Below are 12953 nucleotides of genomic sequence, written 5' to 3' on the forward strand. Positions count from 1 at the left end.
CCCCAGAAAGCCATTTTGCTTTTTTGCATTTCTTTTCCATGGGGATGATCTGCTCTTACTGCATTCTAATTATTTATTTAAATACTTTTGTTTTTAAGTTGCTTTTTAGGACATCATTTATTTTATCCTATATAAAAGTAAAGACCTGGGCACTGACTAAAATAGTTAAGTGACAGAGGAATCAAACTTAAAATTAAGTTATAGAGGACTCTCATCTCCCACTTAAGTAGATATGTGTTTGACTTTAGTCAAGTTAGTTACTTTAGTCAAGTTAGTTACTCAGCTTCCTAATCTTTAAAGTAGGAGTTGTAACCACCAGTCCTGTGGGTAGGATGAAGTGGAATAATACAGGTGAGAGTCCACTGCAAACTGGGAGGTACTGTATGATTACTGCACCAGGCAGGATACAGTCAGTGCTGCAAGCCCTGTGTGAGCATCGTCTGGCTTCCAGAATTTACTGCCTTGTTTACTTATCAGTCACCACACAAGAGCCCCTTTATCACCTTTCCTGTCCTCTCGGCCTCAGACTATCTCTAAGCTTATAACACAGAGTTTTGCACATAGAAGGTAATCCATAAACATTTGTTGTTGTTCACTATGATACTGACAGTTGTCCTGATTTTCTTTTCATTTCAGGTTAAACAGAGGAAACTTTTTAAACAGCTATATTGCACCAACTAGAACAGAAGTACAGGACCATGAATTGTTCAGAGCATGGGTTCTGGGAACAGACTTGGGACAGACTTGGGTTAAACTCATGTCTGCCACTCAGAAGCTTCTGAACTCTGTGAACTCCCTAAGCCTGCTCAGTTTCTTCATATGTAACATGGGGATAACAGCACTGATTATTTGACAAGGTCATAATGAAGATCAAGGAGATAATACATGAGAAGCATCTAGAATACTGCCCGTCACATTTTCAGTACTCCATTAATGTGTATTATTATTCATCATATGATTATTATGAAATGACTCCATTATTAACAAGGGAAAGGTATTCAGACCCATGATAGATGGCACCTTCCTGCTTTCAAGTCCCATTTTGCACTCCAGGATGACTTACTGAGTCCAGGTAAAACAGCTCTTCCAGGCTTACCTTGTCTACCTGGGTGGCTATCTATCTAAAACAGCCTGTCTGGCTTGAGCTATTTCCATTTGCTGTCTTTATGAGCCCGGAGGCATGCACAGCTATGAGCACATTTCAGAAATTTGAAAAATAAACAATGAAATGTCTTACGCTTGCCACACATGCATTTTTTCCTACTATGATTTAGGTTGGCTGGTTCTAAGCCATAAAAAGTTTATAATAAGAAAGAAAAAAAAGAATGAAATTTCCCAGTTTAAAACTCTTTAACCCCAGCCCTCAAAACTTTCCAACTCAAAGTTAAGATGCGAACAAATGTTCCAACCAATATGTTCATGAAAGATTTAATAATTACTTTGCTTATGAAAGTTTAAACAGCTGCTTAAGTGAGTAAAAAGGCTCCCACCCAGGCAGAATAACTTGCTGTACCCATTAAGAAGGTTTTACAAATCACCAGACTATGTATTCAGATGAAAGGAAAGCTGCTTTTGCTGCACAGCCTCTAACTTTCAATTATGTATGGAATGAGTTTGTCCATCAGGTCAATCAGGTTTTGTTTATTCCTTCAGCAGGGGTCTTGACAGCATCAGTGTTAAGGCAGTTTCCAAAGGGATTGCTAAGCTTTTCCATCATGTATTTTTAAAAACATACATACAGGAAATAGGCCAAGCCTTTTTCTTTAGGTTATTTTATGCCTTAGCTCCATGAATACAAAGTTCATTATCAAATTGATTGGGAAATTACAGGAGGTCGCATTACACTCCTTAAAAAAGAGTAATATTACTCTTTGGACTTTCACATATGCTACTCCTTCTTCTTGGAATATTCCCCATCCCAACTACCTCCCATAACCTTTTGCATGGTTAACCCTTCATGGTTAACTATTCTGCTGTAGGAATAAGTTGGATCTCACCAAAAAGCCTTCCTTGGCCTCCTTGACCAGGATGGTTCTCCCCATCATACCACTTGGCTACCATATTATAGCACTTAGCACCTGTTACTGCAGTTGCTTGTTTAACTCCCTGTCTCTACCATGAAACTCACAAATTACTGAGGGCTAATTAATATATCAACATAGAGTAGGAGCTCAGTAAATTCCTGCAGAATTAATGAATAAATTCTCCAAGTCACCCACACTGCACTTTTTCTTCTCTCTAAACTTTAACAACTCTTGCCAATTTTATTTCTTAAATATTTCCTGAATCCATCTCCTCTTTTCCAACTCTATTTCAACTGTCTCTGTTCAAATCCAGCTAATCTCCTGACTGAATTTCAGGATTTGTCCCTCAAATACATACAGTGGGTAGGGTGAATCAAAGTGAAAAATCTACTGCTAACCACACCTTTCAGTCCCTCCGTGCTACTAACAGGACAAAGCCCAGCCCTCCAAGGGGCACGCCAGGCTTCTGTGGTTAGTCCCTCCTGATTTTTAGTTCCTTACTCCTGCATGAGCTCTGCCCTCTCCAAAGAAGACTAACACTCACTGAGGGTCAGAGAGGCATAATAACCTACCAACAAAATGTCAGAGGCAGGATGTGAATTCTACAAGCTACATTTCTAGCCACGGTGCTATGCTGCCCACTCAATGTTGCTGCTGTAACCCTAGTGCCTGACACACACCGCATATTCCATAAATGTGTGTCGAATGAATGAATGAATGGTTGAAAGGCGGAAGAATATAAAAAACACCAAAATATAAACTATCTGATAGATCTTACTCCTCTTTTCTCCTGTTTCTCAGAAAGTTTGGGGATTATTGCAAAACGACCTGTTAGAGATTTCCAGTGCACATCAGCACATTAAAGGCTTAAGAAGTTCTTCAGAAAAAAAAGTGGGGTGTTTGTTTAACTTTTCTCAATAGAAGAGTTCCTAACTGTATTTGAACACAGAATGTTTTCTTTAAAGAAAGAAAGAAAAGAACACCTACCAACACCCCTACTCTGTGAAACACTGAAAGGGCTCCCACTGTGTCTGAGCATCTGAGAGCATACAGTCTGCACTGTCAAGCTCCTGATAATCTCCAGGTATTTTTTTTTTTAAGAATGGAATTTTAAGGCTGGAAATGACCTTTGAGCTTTTCCAGACAAAGTCCCCCATTCTGTCTTTGAAGGATTAAGTGGCCCAAAGTCGCTCAGGTTATTTGTGGCAGAAATAAAACCAGAAACAAGGCCTGGCAACTCCCACCCCATGGGTTCTTTGCATCAGTCCACACCAGTGACTCTCCATGTGCAGTGACCTCTGTCCCTCAGGGGACATCTAGCAGTGCCTAGAGACATCTTTGATGGTCTCGGCTGGGGAGTAGGGGACAGACGGGGAACGCTGCTAAATATTCCACAATGTAAACCATGGCCTCCCACAACAAAGAACTATCTGGCCTCAAATATCAATAGTGATGACGCTGAGAAACTCTGTCCCACACTAAACAAAAGAAAAAGCAAACTGTCCAGTGAACAGACTAGCGCTTTCATTCCAACATTTCCCACTAGCCTGCATAGTGCGGCATTATATTTGAAATAATACCGGCATATGAAAATGAAATTGTCCTTTGAATCCCTGCAAATAACTGCTGTTGGAAAAAGGCTTAGACTAACCAACCCCCCCATCAAGGCTTTACTGAAATGGGTTTAGATATTATTAACAAAAAAAAAAACAAAAAAAACCCAAACACACTTCTTTACATGCAGTTCCCTCAGAAGAATTCTTGAAAGTATTAACTTTTGAAAAATACTGCATTTACTAAGCAAGACCTCAGAATAAGGCCTAGGAGATCACTGAGGAACAATAGCAACCAGCCGGCCTTAGGCCAGCACAAGAGACTCTGCTCTTGGTCTCCCGTAGAGTCTCCCCCACAGCTGCCCCGTGGCCCAGGGTCCCAGTCATGTCAGTTGGAGCCCAACCCTCCTTCGTGTTTGCCTGCTTGAGTGGGAGAGCCTGGAAGGATCATAAACGAAGCCTGGGAAAGGACCGTGTGGGGAGGTGCTAGCACGGGGTCCCGCCTACTGGAGGCTCCACAGAGGTTGCTCACAGGCAACTGCTGCTTTCCAGGAGACAAGCTCACTCTTGGGAGGGTCTTGAGAGCAGGTCCTCATTGGGTTTCTGTGCCGCCGTTCTCTAAGATGTCATCACTGGGGAAGCTGAACAAAAGATACACCCCACCCATGCTTCCTGCACTATTTTTGCCACTTCTTGGGAGCTTAAAATTATTTCCAAATAGAAAGTGCTTTTTAGATGATGAGATTGGTGGTAGATCTATCTTGTGTCTCTGGTCGTTTGCTAAAACAGAACCTGACTACCTGGTTGGTGAGGGTAAAGGTGTCTGAATAGGGGCCCAGGGGAAGAGGGCATCAGAAAGTGGCCCTGACACCAAAGAAGTGCTGCGTCCATCAGCTCCTCTTCCAAAGGGCCGGGGAGCTAAAGAGGCTGAGATCCAAATTAGACTCGGTGGAGAGGCGACGAGCAGCAAGAATGGTCCAAGCACAGGCGGGTCCCCAGGGAACAACCCTCACGGGTGCTCTGAGGAAACTGCAAAACAACAACGGGCAGTGTATCTGAGAGTTGTTCATGCCCAGGAAAGTGATATCAGAAGAAAAAGCATGAGAAAAAGATACAAATAATGACTTAGCAGGCATAGCATGACTTGAATCATGAATCAACAAAATCCCACAGATTTACACACGATCTGTCCAGCTAAAATGCACCCTGGCACAACGGAGTATCTTTGAGGTAGAAAGAAATGGGAGTCGGGAAACCTGCAGTCACCTTCCAGATGTGACCTGTCACACATGTGTTGTGTCTCCTTGGACAAAGTCACTCAGATTCAGTTTCCCCATCTGCAGATCAGGGAATGGCTGCTAATTGCTAAGAGCCTTACCTGTCTGTCTCACGTGTGTAAGACTCTTCTAATAGGTGTGATACCCTCTATTGACTTACTAAAAAATAAAACCTATTCATGAATGGCAATAAGTTTCCTATGAATTTTCCAATGCACATTCGCTCTTTAATAAATGGGAGTAGAATAACATGGCTATTTTAGGGCCAGGGAGGATCAGCTCAGAAGTCAAGGAGCTCTCATTCCCACCCTTTCAGATTCATTTTTAACCATGGACGGGCCACACAAATACAATGATTTCCCGGGGGTAAAGCTGTCTGACAGAAAGGAGTTCGAAGGCCTAATGTCACACAGATGGCCAAAAAGCACATGAAAGAAATGTTCAACATCACTAATCATTAGAGAAATCCAAAACAAAACTACCATGACGTATCATCTCACACCAGTCAGAATGGCCATCATCAAAAAATTTCCAAAAACTTTATGCTGGAGAAGATGTGGAGAAAAGGGAACCCTCCTACACGGTTGGTGGGATTGAAGTTGGTACAGCCACTATGGAGAACAGTATTGAGATTCTTTAAAAAAAAATCTATAAATAGAACTACCATATGACCAGCAATCCCACTCCTGGGCATACACTGGGAGAAAATTGTAATTCCAAAAGATCCATGCACCCCAATGTTCACTGCAGCACTATTTATTAATACAATAGCTAGGATATGGAAGCAACATAAGTGTCTATCAATAGAGGAATAGGTAAAGAAGATGTGGTACAAATATACAATGGACTCAGCCATAAAAAGCAATAAAATTGTGCCAATTGCAGAGACACAGATGGACCTAAAGACTTCATACAGACTGAAGTAAGTCAGAAGGAAAAAAACAAATATCAGATAATACTGTGTATATGCAGAATTTAGAAGGATGATACAGACAGGCTTATTTGAAGAGCAGAAATTGAGACACAGACTTGTAAATGGCAAGTGGGGGAGGGTGGGATGAATTAGGAGATTGGGATTGACGTGTATACACTACTATATTTAAAATAGATAACTCATGAGGAACCTACTGTGTAGCACAGGAAATTCTACTCAATGCTCTGTGGTAACTAAATGGAAAGGCATTTTCATTTATGGCATGTAGATGGGGAAACTTCCTGGCAAATAGATGGGGAAACAATGGAAACAGTGAGAGAGACCTTATTTTTTTTGAGTTCCAAAAAATAAAGAGACTTTATTTTGAGGGAGGGACTCCAAAATTATTGCAGATGGTGACTGCAGCCATGAAATTAAAAGATGCTCGCTCCTTGGAAGAAAAGCTATGACCAACCTAGACAGCATAGTAAAAAGCAGAGATATTACTTTGCCAATAAAGGTCTGTCTAGTCAAAGCTATGGTTTTTCCAGTAGTCATGTATGGATGTATGACTATAAAGAAAGCTGAGAGTTGAAGAATTGATGGGTTTGAACTGTGGTATTGGAGAAGACTCTTGAGAGTCCCTTGCACTGCAAGGAGATCCAACTAGTCAATCCTAAAGGAAACCAACCCTGAATATTCATTGGAAGGACTGATGCTAAAATTGAAACTCCAATACTTTGGCCACCTGATGCGAAGAAGTTACTCATTGGAAAAGACCCTGATGCTGGGAAAGACTGAAGGCAGGAGGAAAAGGGGACGACAGAGGATGAGATGGTTGGATGGCATCACTGACTCTATGGACATGAGTTTGAGCAAGGTCTGGGAGATGGTGATGGACAGGGAAGCCTGGTGTACTGCAGTCCATGGGGTCACAAAGAGTCAGAGATGACTGAGTGACTGAATTGAACTGAAATGGAAAGGAAATTCATAAAAAGAAATTATATATATAATGATACACTTTGTTGCACAGTAGAAACTAACACAACACTATATAACAACACAACTATCACAAAACAACTATATTTCAAAAAAATTAATATTTAAAAAAACGGCCTAATGTCAGAGCTTCCAGCGACCTGCTTTTTGCCAGTGAAATGCACCCTCTCAAAGTGTTCAGGTCTGCTGAACCCTGCACAACATGCCCAAATCACAGAGGAGCAGTTTCAGAAGAAGGAAGAGTGGAGAGAGGGTTTCAGGCCTGGAGGAGCCGTCTTGCGGGGTTTTTAGGAAGCGGGTAGGATTTGTGTCTATAACACCCTTATTCTGCCTTTTCATATATTGAAACCCAATAAAGTATTTGTTAATTGGCATTTTTTAAAGCCTGTGGTTAATTCAGTCAAGGCTTATGTCTGAAGTATGTAACAGGGTTCTGAAACTAATGCTTCGTTAATCACATATACACTTTTCCAGAGCCAAAATTCACATGTTGTCCATAAATCTTGGGCCAAATCAGAAGGATTCTCTATGTGTTAAATGCTTTCCTTTCATCAAGGTGCTCTGCATGTATGAGATATAAGGTGGGTGTCAGCGTCGAAGAGTATCGGCCGCTGCCTGGGTGTTAGACCACTTTCAGGTCACCCACGATGCTTGGTGCAGGCAGAATAATGGTAGTTTCAAAACATATCCTCTTCATTTTTAGCAATAATATCCACTACGACTGGTTTGCTCAGCACTATTTAGCATTGTTCCTCAGTCGTTAATAAGAAGCAAGGTATCAAGGATATGTCAGGGATAAGTAGGTCAACATAAATGATCGAGACCAATATTTATGTCATTGTCAACATACTAATTTAAATTAAAACTTTATTAAAATTAAAATAAAAAATAAAGTTAAATGATTTTAGAAAAGTTTGTCTGAGTTTAGGAGAGCTGAACTCCTTCACTAGCCAGTAAAGGGGTGAACTCCTTCACTAGCCAGTGAAGAATGGGTATAGGTGGTCTGGGATCTCTGCCATACATCTCCTTTTCCCCTTTCTTCATTCTAATTTTCCACTCGTTTATGAATAGTACTATATAATTTAACCATAACTGCCTCCTACTTAACTTCCCTAAACTTCCCAATGTGATCTCTTTTCCTCTGTCTTCTTCACGTCCGATCACTCACTTCAGCATTTACCTTTATTTTACTTTTTTTTGGGGGGGGGTTGGGGTGGGGAGAGCTTTCCTGATAGCTCAGTTGGTAAAGAATCCACCTGCAATGCAGGAGACCTCAGTTCGATTCCAAATCTGTATTGAATTTATTACAATATTGCTTCTGTTTTATATTTTGGTTTTTTGACTGCGAGGCATCCCTCCCCCAACCAGGGATAGTACCTACACCTCCTGCATGGGAAGGTGAAGTCTTAACCAGTGGAGTGCCATCGAAGTCCCAGCATTTACCTCTATCATAACTTTTATCTTTCAGGGGACAGGACAGGGACCTGAGAGCTTGGAGACTCCACTATGAGAATGGCATTTTAAAAGATAACTGAACCGCATTGCAAAAATGCAGAAGTAGAAAAAGAACAGAAGAAAAGAAAGTCAAGGGGGAAATTTCAAGGGCCTGCATTAGAACAATAACAACATAAAGACAAAGCAGGAATAGATTTTTTTTAATAGGTTGAAAGTAGATTGAATAGGATATGGTTCTTAACTGTAGGACAGTAATAGAGAGGAGAGAATGAAAAATAATTTGAAGTCTCTGAACTGTGCTCATAGGTAAATAGGGTTCCTTTAACAGAGACAAGAAATTAAGATGAGGTGTCAGGTGTGAGGGAGTTGGTGAACTCGAGTTTAGCCACATAGAAATGCATTTGGGGATGATGTCCAATATGCCCATGGACAACCAGTGTTCTAAATAGGCAGGAAAACTTCTGGATTTAAAGAGAATAGAGATTAAGAAAATCACCCATTCATTTTCTTCTTTTTTAAAAATTTTTCTCCTCATTTCACTGAAATAAAATATGTATGGAGAAGCCACTGCTTGCCAAATTCTGGGATAGGCGTTAGGGAAAAAAAGAAAGTAAACAGGAGGCTCATAGCATCTGCAACAATCTCTGGTGGGAGATGGCAGTCTAACAGTGGCGTGAGGTGGTGGAATGAGGGGAGGGCTCCCTGAGGAGGCTTGTAAGGGATGTACTGTGCTTACTCATGCTCATTAAGCTGCCTAACCCCTAGTGGGGAAACACACGCTTCCAGGTTCCCTTCATAGCCTAGACCCTCTCTGTGGTTCCAGGTAGACTGTAAGACAGACTCTCCCCTGCGCCCCCCACCCACCACAGCTACGTGGACGTCACTGCACAGCACTCACACACATTCACTCACACATTTTGGGCAGGTAATGCTGTGACTTCTCTGTGGGAGACCTTTTGCTAATCTTCCATCCTTTACATCCAGGTAACAAAATATTTATAACTAACTCTTGGAATGCTATGCAACACTATGATTGAGGTAAAATCCGGATTCCAAGGACCTCTCTGCAATTGTCCATCACACACCTGGAGAAGGTGTTACCCCATAGAACACAGACTGAAGCATCTTTACAGAGATTAGGATGCTAAGATTCAGGCAAGCCTTGCAATTCCACTCCTAGGCACTTGTTGTTTATAAAGAAGGAAAACATATGGCCAGGAGATTTATGCAAGAATGTTCACGAAAGCTTTATTCACAACAGTCAAAAACCAGAAGCCACTAAAATGTCCATCATCCTTGGTGAATGGATAAACACACTGTGGTCTAGCCTCACAATGAAATATTACTCAGCAGAATAAAGGAATGAGCAGCAGATACAACATGGATAAACCTCAAAAGCATTATGCTGAGTGAATGAAGCCAGTGTGAAAGACTCCACGTGCATGATTCTCTCTCCATGAAATTCTAGAGAAGAAACAGCTATAGTTTCAGGAAGCAGATCGTGGTCCCTCGGGGACAGAGGAATTGAGGAGGAGATGGACTGTAAGGGGGCCCAAGGGAACATTTAGGGTCAGGAAAATATTCTCCATTATGCTTGGGGTTATATTACTGGGTGCATTTTTTCAACACTCATGGAATTGTACACTTTAATTTGGTAAGCTTATTTTATGTGAACTATACCTCAATAAAACTGATTGAAAAACAATCCTGCAGGGCTGAGGAGTAGAGTGAGCGCACGCAGCAGGAAGATGCCAGTGGCTCCTGGAAAGCTCTGAGTCAGCACCACCTCAACCTTCCAGCTGCTGCTGCCCAAGAATGCCTCTGTTTTAATGCTTTAGCCATAGACCCTGACACCCACTGGCCATTTAAGACTACGGTTCTGATAACTCACTCTCACCTTGCCACCTGTACATAGGCTAGAACCAGCTAGACAGCTGATAAAAATATAATCCTAAACTCCTCCCACCTGGACTAACAACCTTAACATAGCAACATTTTGTCCTGGAAGTACTGACAGTAAGGATTACACTCCAAGGGGTTTTGACTACTCAGTTCCTGGAACCTGGACTCTTGGCTCTTCTATTGCCTCTGTTTCCTGAAGAGACAAGGGGCTTGTCTCTTTTCTCAACACTTAAAATTATAATTTCGCTATGGCTGTCTGACTCCCCTGGTCCTACTGAGATCTTGCTTTTCCACTATATCTGTGGCTTATAACCCCAGGGGTGATGAATGCCCCAGCCCTGGGAGCAGTTCATTTAGGAAGAGAGAAAAGGGTTCTGAACTTAAAACGAATCTGTACTGCAGCACAGCCCTTAAGTCTGAGAGAGGCCCCAAGCTAAGACACACAGAAGTTTCTCCATCACTGTGCACTTGTTCTTTCATCCCGCTGATCCCCTTAAACAAAATACAAGCCTAAACTTCCCAAACAGCTTTATTTTAGGGGCTATTTTCAGAATTCCAATACCTGCTAATAAATAAGATTCATACCAGAAACCTTATAAAAGCCGTTTTTTTGTACATTTAATGTCATAGGAAGAAAACATGACATTCAGTGGGTGCCTGTGACACGACAAACACTGTATCAGGAGGCTATCGGATGTGCATTACCTAATCCAGTCCTCACAATAATCCTGTTCTTCCCCTTCTTTGTAGATAAATTCTCTTAGACTTAGAGAATAAGTAACTCGCTGAAGTTATTTAATCTTTAGCTAGTATAGAGTTTGAATATGTATCTAGGACTATTTGATTTTCAAAAAAAAAAAAAACCCTCTTAAGATTTCACATAAACTGTGGCCTACAGTTTGGCTTAATATTCACAAGGTCCTGGGTTTGAGTCCCTTCTCAGCCATTTACTAGCTGTATGGACCTTAGGCAAGTGAGTTTCCTTCTAGATTATTTTTCCTCATCTGTAAAATGGAGAAAATAGACCTACTTCACAGAGCTTTGGAAAGATGAAGTAAGACAAGTCACACAATAAGCGTACTATCAACTATTGGCATGATCTCAAATGCCAAGCTGGTTCCAAATGGAAGAAATACGACACAAATAGGCAAATACTGCCCTCAGCTATTCAGAGTTGAACTTCCACACAGCGGGTCATGTTTTGCCCTTCGGTTAGTCCTGTCCTTGTTCATTCAATGTAATAAACTTTTAATAGGGAAAGTGTGTGTGTGTGTGTGTATGTGTGTGTGTGTTGGCTGCTCAGTCGTTCTTTGCAACCCCATGGACTATAGCCCTCCAGGCTCCTTGGTGCATGGGATTTCCCAGGCAAGAATACTGGAGTGGGTTGCCATTTCCTTCTCCAGGAGATCATCCTCACCCAGGGATTGAACCTGGGTCTCCTGCATTGCAGGGAGATTCTTTACCATCTGAACCACCAGGGAAGCCTTGTGTGTGTGTGTGTGTGTGTGTGTGTGTGTGTGTGTATGAAGTGTCTGCCTTTAATGAGTCTGTGAGGATCAGCTCTGCAGATTCGTGCTCTCTTTCCTAAACCGTTTCTAAAAACTGAAACTTGACCACAATATCCTGTTCCCAGACAGTCCATCCCTTTCCTTTGTTTTCACTCACCTGCTCCGGATACTTGCTCCCAGTGATCTCTGCCACTGTGTTGAAGGAATCAGCATCTGGATAGCTCTTTGCCCCCATCTTCAGCTGAATGACAATTCTGTTCCCTCGAGAAGCCATTCTTGACATCATCTCTGCGTCTTCCACCGTAATACAAGCTGTTGGGATCTTTGGCACACCCTTCTGGTATTCCTGAATACCTGTGTGAGGACTTGAGAAAAGAAGTCACCAGGTTACCTTGATAGTGGAAATGGACCAAACGTATTTTTTAAAAGCCCCTGTATTTGACATTTGATTTTCACTGGTCTTTGTTTGCATGTGAGGAACGGAAAGGGTAGGCAATATTGGTTTACTTGCTTTTGATGTGAAGGTAATTTTTTTTGATAAAAATAACTTAGAAACTTCAGCTTAATAATAATTTCATTGAAAACATTCTATAAAATGTATTTTGATAATTTGAATAATCCTTTAAAAAGTTGTAAATTGTTTCAAATGCAATGTCTTTAAGACCACGAGGTGAACACATGTGTTCGAGGAGATGAAACTCTATAGCAGCTACAGACCAGAGGACCCACAAACTGGCGTAGATGCACCCGGTTCTCTGGTCTGGCTCAAGTGCTGCTGTCTTCCCAGCCGAACACAGAGGTCTGCAATGTAGCCCTGCGTAAGAGTAGAATGCCCTGCATAAGGGTAGAACGCTCTGCAGGAAAACCACAGAACAATGTCAGAAGAAATGTTTGTGTTTCCATAAGGAAAAGTGCCAAATAAACCCAGGTCCGGTGACATCACCACTACAAGAAAAAGGCTCCTGAATGCTCCCCGTATCCCATCAGGCTATTCCTGTCTTCTGTGGAAGCACAAGCTAAGAGCCTTCTTATTCAAATTAAAATTTTTTAATATTTCCATACTTGCTTCAGGTTGTCTCATAATCAGAAACAAGTGTCTCTCCTTTCAGCCATAACACACTTCTCTCCTGGAGAAGTGACCTCAATCTTCACGTGCACAAACATGGTGATGCAGTCTTTCCACTGCCTTCTCTGTGTGACTATATTCTCATGACCATGTATTAGGTGATGACTAGAGAAACTGCATGGCAAAGTGATTAAGAATAGAGATCCTGGATTCAAATCTGGACAGTGCCACTTATTACTAATTGGCCTTGGTCAAG

At 41.6% G+C, this 12953-nt stretch overlaps 1 protein-coding gene across 3 annotated transcripts in view; it reads right to left on the minus strand.

Annotated features, from left to right (window-relative positions):
• Window positions 1-12953, minus strand: part of CPQ (carboxypeptidase Q) — a 572477-nt gene that overhangs the window by 292640 nt on the left and 266884 nt on the right. For all 3 annotated transcript variants that reach the window (XM_040261026.1, XM_040261025.1, XM_040261027.1), the window contains exon 4: window positions 11789-11996. In XM_040261026.1, coding sequence (XP_040116960.1) covers window positions 11789-11996 — 208 coding nt within the window. The remainder of the gene's footprint in view (window positions 1-11788; window positions 11997-12953) is intronic.

The sequence above is a fragment of the Oryx dammah genome, unplaced genomic scaffold (genome assembly GCF_014754425.2).
Source record: "Oryx dammah isolate SB20612 unplaced genomic scaffold, SCBI_Odam_1.1 HiC_scaffold_19, whole genome shotgun sequence".
NCBI lineage: Eukaryota > Metazoa > Chordata > Mammalia > Artiodactyla > Bovidae > Oryx > Oryx dammah.